This window comes from Diceros bicornis, chromosome X (genome assembly GCF_020826845.1).
Source record: "Diceros bicornis minor isolate mBicDic1 chromosome X, mDicBic1.mat.cur, whole genome shotgun sequence".
Classification (NCBI taxonomy): domain Eukaryota; kingdom Metazoa; phylum Chordata; class Mammalia; order Perissodactyla; family Rhinocerotidae; genus Diceros; species Diceros bicornis.
Window position 1 is genome coordinate 110,695,143 of NC_080781.1, and position 13,264 is coordinate 110,708,406.

General features: G+C 52.3%; 1 protein-coding gene across 1 annotated transcript; it reads left to right on the forward strand.

The window, feature by feature from the left end:
* The first annotated feature begins 207 nt into the window (after positions 1-207).
* LOC131400595 (rhox homeobox family member 1-like) lies at positions 208-1,507 on the forward strand. The gene is made up of 2 exons (XM_058535306.1): positions 208-567; positions 1,206-1,507. Exons 1-2 carry the CDS (start codon positions 251-253, stop codon positions 1,294-1,296), a joined length of 408 nt encoding a protein of 135 aa, XP_058391289.1. The 5' UTR covers positions 208-250; the 3' UTR covers positions 1,297-1,507.
* Positions 1,508-13,264: the final 11,757 nt, after the last annotated feature.

Sequence of the window (13,264 nt, forward strand, 5' to 3'; positions counted from 1 at the left end):
GAGTGCCTGGACCGGGACAGGTGCTTTGGGCAACTCCAGGAAACGTCCTTTCCCTGGGAGAGGCGGGAGCACGGGACGCCGCTGCTGCGCCGCCGCCTTCGCTGCTCTCAGCTCGCGGGCCTGCGCCTCCCTCTGCCCCCCGCCCGCCCCCCGCCCCCCGCCCCCGGCCCCCGGCCCCCGCCGCCCGCGCTCCCACGCCCGGATGTGTCTCTTTTCCTCTCCGGAGACGAAGCCCTCCGCGATCTCAGGGATGGGAACAGGAGGAGACATCGTCGAGGAGGATCGAAGGTCCGAAGCTGAGCAGGGAGCAGCGGACGAAGGAGAACAAGGCCAGGTTGGCGCAGGAGCTCGGGGCCCCGTGGACCCGGAGAAGGAGGAAGGCGGCGGCGGCTGGGAGCCCCCGCAGCAGGAGCAGCAGCTTCAGGAGCCCTCCCACGTGGCCCCCGAGGGTCTGCAGCCCCGCGACAGGCAGCCGGGCCTCCCCCGCCACACGTTCACCGGGTTGCGCCTGAAGGGGCTGGAGAGCGTTTTCCAGCGCACTCAATACCCCGACGTGTTCAGCGCGCGGTAAGCCGCTTGCTCTGGAGGCGCCCGGTGCTCTAGGGCGCTCGGGCTCCTCCGTCCAGTCCCGGGGCGCCTGCGGGGCTTTCCCGGGTCTCTTTCCCTCCACTCCAGAGCCAGAGCTCCCCAGCGGGCTCCAGGCCACTGGAGTCTGCCCGCCCTTGAGCCCGCGGTGGGGGCGATGCCCACCGCGCATCAAGGGAAATGTCTGCAGGCAGTACAGCAGTGGCTCAAGCCAGGGAACTTTGGCCGCGCTCCTGTTTGGGGAAAGCGGGTTCTGTTGGATCAGGACGGATCAGGGGGAGGAGAGTGAGGCACCGTCGTGCAAGTGCACGGCTGGATCTTGCCTTAACTTACAAGGGTGATCCTTTGGTCCTCGTGGAATTCTCGTGCATTAGTCTTGAGTTTGAAACCCTACCTTAAGAATCGTGAATCCTGAGTCCTGAGTTTCTCAGCGCTCCCTTAAGCTTTGCACACAAAGGAAAATCGCCCCTGAAGCCAGGCTGGAGCTGGCTGTGACCCAAGCGCACAATGCTGGGGCATTTGGGAGGAGAGACGCTGGGAAGCCAGCATGAAATGCGCATTGTCTATCTCGCGACCCCCACGACTCCCGATAGTGACTGTTTGCCATTTTCTCCCCTCAGAAAGGAGCTCGCCTTCCTCCTGGATGTGGCTGAACCCAGAGCGCAGGTCAGTGAACCTGAACACGGCGATTCTGCAGGGCCGCCGGTCTAGAACCTGCTTCAGGACTTGGACACTTTGGTTCTAGTCGTTCTCACCTTGTTGTTTTTTGTTGCCCTTTCCATGTCTGGGGAGCGAGTTTTGAAATGTGGGGGCTTTGGCAAGTGGAACCTGGGATATGTCGGGCCCCGCCTATGGAAATTGCCCATTCTCAGAGGGAGCGTGAGTTCCTAAAGGGAAAACAATAAAATCCAAGAGAACCCAACCGCTTCTCCTCTTCTCTGTACAAAATGAAAGATGAGTAAAGGTCAGTCCTTCTCACAGTGCTGGTATCTTTTCGGCAGCACTTCTGCGTGGAGTCATGTCGGGGCTCAGTGTCCTTTGGGAAGGATGCACCTTCATGCACCGAGGGCCTAGGTGAGGAGAGGGGTCAGCTGTTTTCACTGACGTCAAATGTTGAACACCGGGCCCGAGCTCTTAGCTACATGAGTGAATTTAGGAATATTCAGGCCCTGGGGTCAGGGAGTAACCCACACCCAGAGATCACACTACACGAGTCACGCCTGTGTGTTTCCTGATGCCGGGAGCCTGGCGGGCGGGGAGACAGCGGGAAAGTCCAAGGGCCTGGTCCTCCTGCTCTTGCTGTCAGCCTGTAGGAAAGCAGGGCAGGAAGGGGCAGCCCGACAGTTTCCCTTTCCGCAGTGCTTCCGTGTGTCAGACTGGAAAGGTTGCTGAGAGGGTGACATCGTGGCGGAGGCTGGGAGGCAGGTTTGCCAGCTGGAACTCTGTCTCAACATCGCAACAGACAGAAACGATGTTGAATCAGGTTCCACTGACCTAAGAAGGGTGAAAAGGTTAGAGAAGAGTTCCTTACAGTCCCACTTCTACCTACAGATGTGGCACAGGTTCCACTTTAGGACTGAGTATTCTCCTGAGGAATTTCTCACATCTAATGATAGACATATATATGTACATGTCTGGCGTGTGCGTGAGGAAGATTGGCCATGAGCTAACATCCGTTGCCAATCTTAGTCTTTTTGCTGGGGAAGATTGGCCCTGAGCTAACATCCGTGCCCATCTTCCTCCAATTTTTATATGTGGGACGCCGCCACAGCATGGCTTTGTTAAGCGGTGCGTAGGTCCGCGCCCTGGATCCCAGCCCACCAACCCCGGGCCGCCGAAGCAGAGCGTGTCAGCATAACCGCTATGCCACCGGCCCGGCCTGTAGTGATATGTATTTTTGATGGTACTGTTTTGGAGAGGTGAGTTTTGTGGAATTTCTTCTTCTTGAGGGGGGGCGTGGGGGCGGCTTTCCATTCAGGCCAGAGTCTTACCTGTGTTCATTTGAAATACCTTTGGATTTGCTCAGGCAATGATGACTAATCTGTAGGTGCACAGGTTACCACGTGAGACCGTAGAGAACCATCAGTTGGATTAGGAGAGAATTTGTCCGAAAGAGAAACCAAATCCAGGCTGAGTTTCCTAGCTCTGCTCCACGGTGCGCCTGTGAGTGCAGTGATGGGAAGGGGCTGCAGGTCCGGTCTTGGTGAGTTGCAGTGAATCGAGACCCACTTGGACTAAATTTTCCTCAACCCTACAGGCTGAAATATCAAGGCGGTGTCCGGGGCGTCAGCAACTCTGCTGTCCCGGTCAGCCGAGCCACAAACCCCCTGGGCCCTCCATAACCAGCCCTTCCTTGCCACACCATCTTTTTTCAGTCCCCAGAGGTTTCAGAGGGTGAAGGGCCCCTTAGACACCCTTGAGGGAAACCTGTTCAAAAATCCAGCCTGCTCCCATTGACTATTTCCTTTAGACGGAAGGAGCTTTGACCATGCTCAGCTTCCCCCACACCCCGGGGTGTGGGGGGGACACTATCCCTAGAGAGCAGGGGGCAGAGGCAGCAGGACAGCAGGATGCTCCGCCGTCAGGAGACCGACACGTCTTCATCCCGTTACCAGGCGTGGCATGAAGAGCAGGGAGTGGGTGCCGTTCACCAGCTAGACCCGCATCCGAGAGCCAGGAAAACCAGCAAAGACTATTGAAGGTGGGAGGAGAGAGACAAAGCAAGAAGGCTAGTCCAAACTTGGCACAGAGTAGACGCTCACCGAGCCAAAACAGAACCCAGGTTCCGATGCAGATGCGTTCCTGACATCTCCTTCCACAGCCCCCATCCCAAGGTCAAGCAAGAGGAGCTGCCTTTCCTCTTTTGCTCTCCTGCCTACCCTCCTTTGATCTCAACTGGTCTCCTGAAGGGAGTCCACCAGAATGGAGATATTCATAAGGAAGGAGGGAAAGTCCCACCAGGGAGGGAGGGTCTCACAATGTGATGGGCCCTGGCCCAGGTCCCCAGCCCTAACACCCCAAGACACATCCAGGCTGGTCCTATTTCTTCACTTGGACCAGCAGACATTTCCAAGAATATCCAAAGAATGCTATGGGCCCAGCCACCACCTCAAAACCTCCACCGCAACAGGGAGTCAGACCGAGATCTTGCCTGGTGTTCCGTTGGGCCTGCTGCCCTTTGTTTCACATAGAGACTTAGCCTTCGGGGGTCTCCATGGCCAAACCTGTCCTTCCGTTAGGAATGTATTCTATCCTTTCCAAACTCCGCCTAACCTCCAGCTTACAAGAGTGTTCGCTCCACTCTTTCCCAACGAGACCCAAGGAGGCAGACCACGGTGCTGGTCAAGATGGGGGTGTGAAGAGATGAGGAAAGAGAGCTCCTAGTCATCCGGTGGCTGTCCGAGAAGTAGCAACCAAATCCAAGGCCACAAATTGAGGTCCGTTCGCCTCGGCCTGCTCCTTCTCACCCTTCCTTCCCCTGAGAACCAGGAGAGGACTTGAAGCCACAGGCAACAGACCAATGGGATTTGGGATAACTCTTCACCCTCCCTCGACCTCTCAGGGCCTGTACAAACGAACCTTGTTACTGCTTTACCGAGTGACCGCCCCAAGCCCACACTCTGCTTAGATTCCTCACTCACGAAGCGCCCGAGCCTCAATGTCTTTGTCCCGTCAGTTCCTCACAAACTGATGGTTTCTTTGTCTAAAACGTATAAAAATGCTTGCTTGGGTCATTTCTTCAGGTCCCATTTCTGTGAGACCTCCTTACGTACAAGTCAGTACGGTTTTTTTCTCTCTCTCCTCTCAGTCTGCCTTGTGTCAATGTAACGATTAGACCAGCCCTAAGAACCCAGGAAGGTGGGGGCGGGGGCACGTCCGCCGGCCTGACACAGAAGTGCAACGAGCGTGTGTCTCAGTAACTCGTTTTTCCAACAAGAAGTGAGCATTGATAGATGGTAGGGTTGTGTTTTTCACATCCACAGATTTAAGTAATTCTTCTTATCTCTAGAGAGCCATAGCTAACTATATACCACTCATTATTTCTAGGAATGATCCATCCTTCCTTTAAAATAAGGTTACAGACGAGCAGTATGTTTTCCATCATCTGGGCTTCAAGCGCTTTTCCAGTTATACCTCTGAGCCTCTAGTTAGATGTTGACATAGGTGCCACTACTGATCTACCCGTTCCATGCCTCCCTTCTTTCCTTACTCGTTATCTACCTTTCCAAGATCTTCAAGAGGAGAGAAGTGGCGCCTCAGAAGAATGTGCTTTTCAACGTCCTGGTTTCAATTACCTTTCTAGGTTTCCCCAGTTGTCTCTGGAGGAGTAGGTACCCGATTACCACGAATCATCGCTAGGACTAACAATTCCCCGTTGTTCCCGCGGGAAACGGGGAATTGAGAGAGATCTGTTTCTCAGCTTCCTGCCTTCACCGACTCATTCAGATCGTATCCAGTTGTCTCTATATGAGTCTAAACTCGATCAATTCCTTTCCTTACAGTACTACATCCACAGTCCAAGGAGATAGGAAAATTTAGACGTGAGAAGGGAGAAGGGCTTTTCCAACATCCTCAATAGACCAGTGTATCTTGTTGTATCTAGATCCCTCTGATAACTAGTCACCTAGGGAGGACCAATTTCCTCTTGGACTAGTGCGCTGCTTCAACAACATAGAAGAATGTAGACGTGAGAATAACTCGCTTTCCATTTCCCGGTCGCATGTCACGATCGCCGGCTAGCTCCGCTCAACTTGTCGCCTAGGGACCCTCCGCTCTCTCTTGTACTAGCTCCTTATTCAGACGAGAGAGAAGAAGCTGGTGTGGAGAAGAGGGATTTTACAGCTCCCCGGATTCATCGATTCTCTCAGTCACCTCTAGTTCACACCGGTAAAGGAGCTGCCTAGGTATCACTAGTTCTGTCTGGCACTACGCCTGGATTCCCACAGGAAATGTGAATTGAGGGTTGAGAAGATGGTGTGTGGGGGCTGGGTGACTTCCACTTCAGTTCTGGAAATGAGCCCCAAATGGCCTCTGTCTGTTGGCCCCTGGCTTGTCTATGTCTTCGCTGCAGGCTGACACCTCCGCCCTCAAAAGCCTGCTGGAGACCCACTCCCATTTTTACACATCCACTTGTTTTCCTCATAGAGGAAAGAACCATATGGGGAACCATTTGGAGCCCGGCTGCTTGACGTACCCCGTGAGGTTGTGCCCCACACCTGCTCGCCACAGATAGGAGAAGGCCTGGGCCCCAAAGACCGCAAGTCGCCGCTGCCCCTCGGTGCTCTGTGACCCAGATAGTCTCCAAGGTGCTGCTAGGTGACGTCCCCTAGACGCGGAGGCCCCCGCGCTGATCCCCTTCTCCCGCAGGCGTTCACTCGCCTTCCTCCCCCTCCCGAGGGCGGCACCCACGGGCCTTAGCCTCTCTGGACAGGCTCCTGCTGTGAAGGACTTCCCCACTCACAAAGCTGGCAAGTCCTGGCCCAGAGAAAGCTTGTGTGTCCTACTGCCACCTTGTGGTCATCCGTTTGTCCTCGGTCAGCCCAGAAATCCCTTGCACGTCTACAACTCATTCCCCTGGTTGACTCCAGGTAGCCCTAGTTCACAGCTGACCTAGATCCCACTGCATAGCTCTTCAATTTTAACTGCTTGTTAGAACAAGGAAGAAGAATTTGGACATGAGCTGATGCTGGTCTTCAGCTTTCTGGTGTGGACTGGTTATTCTAGTTATCACTAGTTATCCGTACTCAGATAATCATCTAGGGCCCCCTCCGTATCTATGGTACTGACTCATTATTCCAAAAGAAAATCGGAATTTAGATTTCAGAAGAATGTCTGTTTCCACTTCCGGGCATCAAGGAGTATTCGGGGTTCTCTCTAGAGATCTCCTGGAAGCGAGTTTCCTGTGCACCACTATTCATCTCAGACTGATCGTGCTTTCAACCTAAAATAGAACGTTCGATTGAGAGGCTATGTTTTCCAATTCAAGGAAGGCCTCCACTCCTTCCACTCATGTTCCTTGGGTGATTAGTTCCCTCTGCACCCGGGTTCATCTACATTAGTAACTTCTGAATGCAGCCAGGAGAAGAAGAATTGAGAGTCCGGAAGAAGCTACATCTCAGCGCCTAACTTCAACTACTTATTCTGGACATCTCTAGCTCTCTCGAAGGAAGGAGACACCTGGTGCCAATATCTATAGGACGCAATCCCTGTTGCGACACGACCTGAGACTCATATTACTTTATTGTGGTAAAATACACATAGCATAGCATTTACCCTCTTAACCCTTTGTAAGTGTACAGTTCAGTGGCATTAAAGACGTTCCCAGGGTCGTGCCGCCATCGCCACCATCCATCTCCAGAACTTTCTCACTTGCCACACTGAAACTCCATCCCCATTCAACAATAACTCCCCAGTGCCACTTCTCCCAGCCCCTGGGACCTACCGTTCTCCCTTCCGTCTCCATCAATCTGACTACTCTAGGGACCTCATGTAAATGGAATCATACGATATTTGTCCTTTGGTGTCTGGCTTCTTTTGCTTAGCTACACGTCTGAAAGGTTCAGCCGTGCTGCGGCGCGTGTCAGAACCTCATTCCTCCGTCAGGCGAAATAATCTTCCGCTGTGTGTATAGACCCCGTTTTGTCTACCCGCTCCTCCGTCCCTGGACGCTTGACTTGTCTCCACCTCTTGGCTCTTGTCCACAGTGCTGCTCTGAACACGGGTCTACAAACCTCTGTTCAAGTCCCCGCTTTCAGTCCTTTGGGGGTGTATACCCAGAAGTGGAATGGCTGGATCCTCTGGTCATTCTGGGTGTCATTTTTGGAGGAACCACCGCACCGTTTTCCACAGCGGCTGCAACATTTGCGCTCCCACCGGGAAGGCCCAGGGTTCCGGTTTCTCCAGGCCCTGGCCAACACGTCTCCTTTTCCCTTGTGTTGAGACTCGCCAGCCTGCTGGGTGTCAAGTGGTCTGTCATTGCGGTCTGGCTGCAGACCAGCACTTGAGAAGAGTATGTTTTCAGCCCTCTGGCTTCAAATGCTTATTCGGCTTCTATACGGTTGTCTCTACTGAAATCTTAACTAAGTCATTGTCGTGATCTGCGTTACTCAGTGAAGAGTCATAACAGAAGAAGTGAGAAGAGTGTGCTCCCCAGCATCCTAGAGTCAAAGTGTTCTAGAGATCTGGGAAAGTAGTTACCTGGTTACTACTAGGTATCTTCGTCCTGATGCATCCTTTCAATAGGAAATAAGAGTTCTGGAAATCTTATCATAAAGAATTACAAAATGTTGTATATCTTGTTATAATTATAAGGAATTCATGGAAATCTCAGATGTGAGCGACCACACGAGCCGAACTGTAAGGGATGTGCCAGCTCGGCTGATGCCAGCCAGGAGCATCACATGGTAGGTCTCTGATGTTATATCGGATCCCGAGCCACAACCGATCCCAGGCTCTCCAGCCAAGAGAGGGTGAGGCCTGCAGAATCCAGCCAGAGCCAGCCTGAGGAGGAGACAGCTTGCTTCAAGTCAGGGGGGAGGCCGTGGGAGGGAAATCCCTTGATGGCTTTTTCCAAGTGAATTCAACCATCATCCTGTAACCGGTTTCCTACCCACCCTCGGGGAACAAGAGGCAGAGGCAAGGTATCTTTCTGTGTTTTGCACAGTAGGTGAGGTGAGTAGGGCCCACCATACCTTGAGGGGCTATGAAAATGGTTTCACTTAATTTATTAAATGGACCTGATGACAATGGTGGCTGTGAAGGTCAAAATAGGGTGAGTCCTGTACATTGTCAAGCATGTGGACCATTCTCAGAAGCTCCTGTCGATACTGCTCAGGATATTAACACGTCCCGGGGCGCCTGCAACACCCTTGTTGAAGGGAGGGACAGAGCCCTCACTCTGCCCTGGCTCTCTCTCCCTTTTTATTTTTTATTTTTATTTATTTATTTATTTATTTATTTATTTATTTATTTATTTATTGCTGAGGAAGATTGGCCCTGAGGTAACGTCTGTTGCCAATCTTCCCCTCTTTTTCTTCGTTTTTGCTGAGGATGATCTCTGCCCGTCCTCCTCTCTTTTGTATGTGCGGTGGCGCGGCAGCACGGCTTGATGAGCAGTGCGTGGGTCCGCTCCCGGGATCCGAACCTGCGAACCCCAGGCCGAAGAAGCAGAGCGGGCGGACCCGACCACCACGCCACCGGGCGGGCCCCCTGGCTCTCTTTTATGTGACATGTATCAGGGGAGAACAAGAGCTCAGGAAGACAGGTCTGGAGGAAGAGAGAGGGAAGAAGAGGACGAGGGGGAGGAGGGAGAGGAGTGCATGGGAGGGAGGAGGAGGAAAATGACCGCGAGGAGGGGGAGGAGAAAACAGCGGGAACTAACCCAAGTCCACAGCACCCGACCAGCACAGGAAACCCGCGCGCTTTTTAGGGGACCTGCAGCCAGAGGCGTGGTGGCGGAGCACAGCACGGAGGATGTCGCATGCTCCACAATCGCGTCCAGGGCCAAAGCAAGGGCCACGTGCAGTGTGAGCATTCTCGGATGCAAGAAACACTGGGCAGGCTTCTACACTTGTGCTCTGACGGGGGTCGGGGGTCGTTACTCCCAACCTGGAGTACTTGTTGCTTTCGCAAGGGATGGCTTGGGTTTCTTGCACCCTGCATCTGAGCACCCAGAGAGCTCCGCAAACACAGGCCCAAGCTCCCTCTCCCCCGCACCGGTGGAGAGCACGGCTGGCTCTGCTTTCAGCGCATTCTTGCAAAAACCCAGCAAGCAGTCTCCTAGCTCATTCTTGCCTCTGAACCACTAGCCCGATTCCTGGACCTCGGGGGCGCATGGAAGAGAACCAGAGTCCCATTCGTTCTTGGGGAGGGGAGAGTCCTGCTCCCAGCCCACAAGGCAAGGGAAAGGACCTTCCCTTCAGCGCGCTGGGGCTGCTAGGGGCTCCGCGCTTTCTCCAGCCCTCTGTGTGCATCTCTCGCTCTGCAAGACCCAAGGGCAAGGAGCCCCGCGCCCAGCGGCGGGCCTCGAGGGCCAGGCGGAGAGACGTTCTCCCGACACTGCCCCAAGGGCTCCCGGGGTTCGTGTGAGGTCTCGTTGCCCCGCCCCTACCCGCGCCCCAAATCCGCGGGCACCATCCAGCAAAGCCCCTTCCTCAGGCCAGTCCCCCGGCCCCGACGGACGCGGGAGGCGTCAGCTAAGCCGCAAGTTGGAGCTCCCCTGCCCCACACTTGCACGCCCCCTCCCAGCACCCTGCCGGCCAGCGCTCCACCCACTTGCGGGCCCCGCCCCGGCCGCCCGCGCGCCCCAGCAGGTCCCACCCACCGCACGCACGGCGCGACTGCACGTGAGGAGAAGAGCAGTCGTCTAAGCCGGAGCCTGGAGACCTGGCCGCTGGAGCCGATGCGCTATAAAGCGAAGCCGGCGCCGGCAAGAGGACCCCGCCCAGGGATGGCCGCGGCTCGCCGCGCAGAGTCTGCGGGGGCGCCCCGCTGCGTCCGCGGCATGGAGCCTGCGCCCGGGGGCAGCCGCCGGGGAGTCGTGGAGCTCCGGGAAGAACTGCAAGGTGAGTGCCTGGACCGGGACAGGTGCTTTGGGCAACTCCAGGAAATGTCCTTTCCCTAGGATACGCTGGTTACAGGATGCCGCCGCTGGTCTCAACTCGCGGCCCTTCCCCTCCCTCTACTCTCTTTTTGCCTTTCCCCTTTTGCAGACATGAAGGCTCCCGTGATCTGAGTGATTGTAGAGGGAGGAGATGAGGAGGAAACACCGTCCGAACTGTGGCGGAGCGGGGGCGGGACGAGGGAGGGGCGGCGGCGGCGGCCGAGACCCCAGGAAGCAGCAGCAGCAGGTGCTGACCTCTCCAGGTCCCTGAGGGGCCGAAGCCTGGCGCCAGGGAGCAGTGCCTGTACCGCAGCACGTTCACCCTCTTGCAGCTAAAGATGGAAAGCATTTTACACCGCACTGAGTGCCCCGACAGGTTCCTGATGTATAGTTTGCTCCTGCAGGTGCCTAGTTCCGTAGGGAGCTCGGTTGTCTCGGGATTCCTCTGGCTCTCTTCCAGAATCCCTTCTCTCCTCTTCGAAGCTAAAAGCCGCCTAGAGTGCCCAAGGCCACCAAGGCCCCCTCTCGCAGGACTCCTGGGTCGGGGCACTAGCTACTGGGCATCAAGGTAAATATTTTCATGCAGTATTTAAATACATCAAGTAGGGAAACTTTGGCCAGAAGCCTGTTTTGTAAATAACGTTTTATTGGAACTGTGCTTGAGGCACGGTGGAGCAAGTGCACGGTCAGATCCCACCTATATCTAAATTTTGATAACTTTTTCATCATGGATTATTTTTTGTATTAATTGTTATTTGTTAAATTTGTTAAAACATTATCTTGATTACTGATTTTTTTGGTGCCACATTAAATTTTGCGTGGAAGGGAAAACCACCCCCTAAAGCAAGCCTCGAACTGGGTATTACAGAAAAGTGTACCGGGGTGGGGGGCATGAGGGGGACAGAAATTTTAAAACAAGCATGAAATAACATCCATATATTTAATTTCATTTACATATCTGAATATTGAACATTTGTGATTTTCTCCTCTCAGAAAGGAGATTGCAATATGCATGGATGTGACTGACGCCAAGGTGCTGGTCAGTAAACCTGAAAAAAGCAACTTGGCAGGGCCGCCATTCTACAACCTGCTTCAGGACTTGGACACCTGTGTCCTGGACATTCTCACACTGGTTTGTTTTTATTGTCTTTCCCATGATTGGAAAATAAGTTTTGAACTTTGGGGGCTTTAAGGGATAGAAAATGGGATAAGTAAATTCCAGATTACGGAAATTGCCCGTTACCAGTGGGAACATGAGTTTCTAAAGGGGAAAAAAATAGAACTGAACCACTTTTCCTACACCTGTACCACATTTATATAATTTTTTTACAATAAAGTTCAACTCCTCTGATATAAGAAAAAATTTATATTGAAGTATATGGGGAAGCCATTCTGGTTTGCATTTGATTTGGCTTGAATTTTATTTGAACCAAAGAAGCCTGACTTATCGCCTGTCAAATATATATTGTACATCTGCTTTAATCATTACCCTAAAGTAAAGAGTATACTTTTTGAAGAATAAATGTCTCCCTTCCTATGACACTAGGGTCATGTTGACCCACTGTGTAGGTGCTAATCTGTAACAAACATCTCCTTGAACCTTTGAAGGAATGTATCCCTGTCATGTTTGATGTATGTCTCTGTTCTGAAATGGTATATAACTGGGCTGAAAATCACTCTTCTCCAGAGCTCTTTCTTCCCTTGTGAAGGCTGCAGCTTCTAGGCTACAGTCCTCAGTTTGGCTCAAATAAAACTCTCTTCCTTTCTTTTACAATAGAATGATTATTGATTATTTGCGTCGATACCTCCTAACACAAGTATCCTTTAGGGAGGATGTTAGCCTGAGGAGCTGGGTTATAAGAGGGTTCAATTGTACTAAATTATTTAAAATATTTAAAACCAAGCATAACCTCTAAGCTAAAATGAGTGATTTTGTAATTATTTCACCACTGGCACAAGGGAGTAACTTGTCCACGGAACACACTATATGAGTAACTAATAGCTGTGTGGTTACACTGAGACTGATGGGGGGAGATGGCTTCAAGTCCAAGTCCTCCTGCTGTTGTTTTTAAGCATTTGGTAAAACAATGTAGGGAGTGGCATCCCTAAATTTGTCTAAAAAAACAAAACAAAAAAAAGAACAATTATGAATACAATTCCACTAACCTAAAAAGGGTGAAAATGAGAATTCTAATATATGGTCAAAATATGCCTTGCAGATTCCACACAAATTCAATGATATGAAACTACCAAATGCCTAAGTGAATATTCTCTTGAGGAATTTCTAGCATCTAAGGATTTTTTTTCCCTTTGGTGGTACAATTATAACAGGTGGGTTTTGTGGAATTTATTTGGTGCTGGTGGGGTGGCTGTCAGTTCAGGGTAGATTTTGTACCTGTGTTAATCTGAAGTACTTTTTCATTTCCTAAGTAGAGATAACTTATTTGTAGGTCATGGGATCAAAAGGTGACTAGACTACTTGAGATGATAGAAAACCATAAGTTGTATCAAAGAAGTATTGGTGGGGGCAGTGGAATGAGGATAGGATCAGCTTATGCTTTGCTGCAGAGATTGCCTAAGTGCAGTGATGGAAACGGGCTGCGGACCTGGTGGTGGGGCATCCAGAAAAGCAGCCCAATAAAGCAGGCCACTGAGGGCTGGCACCCTAAGGCCGCGGGCTGGGCTCACAGTCAGGTCTGGCCGGGGCTTGGGAGGGTCAGGCCTCTCTGCTTTCTGAAGCAGGCAAAGCAAATTTTTTAAGAAAAACTTAAAAGTTTGGTGACTTGCTTTTCCTGAGTTTACATAGTGGTCTCTCTCTTGCTCTCTTTTTTTCAGCTGAGGAAGATTCGCCCTGAGCTAACATCTGTTGCCAATCTTCCTCTTTTTGTAATGTGAGCCGCTGCCACGGCACAACCACCGGCAGACAGTGGTGTAGGTTTGCGCCCAGGAACTGAACCTGGGCCACAGAAGCAGAGTGCACTGAACTTTACCAATAGGCTATCAGGGCTGGCCCTACATAGTGGTATCTTAATGGAGCTCTGAAGGGAAAAGGAGCCACAAGAAATAAATTAGGGAAAG

Excerpts from the sequence above, each read along its gene's own strand:
- LOC131400595 (XM_058535306.1), top strand. The coding sequence starts at position 251 with ATGGGAACAGGAGGAGACATCGTCGAGGAGGATCGAAGGTCCGAAGCT. Across the intron at positions 568-1,205 it reads CCCGACGTGTTCAGCGCGCG|AAAGGAGCTCGCCTTCCTCC; the intron begins GTAAGCCGCTTG and ends TTCTCCCCTCAG.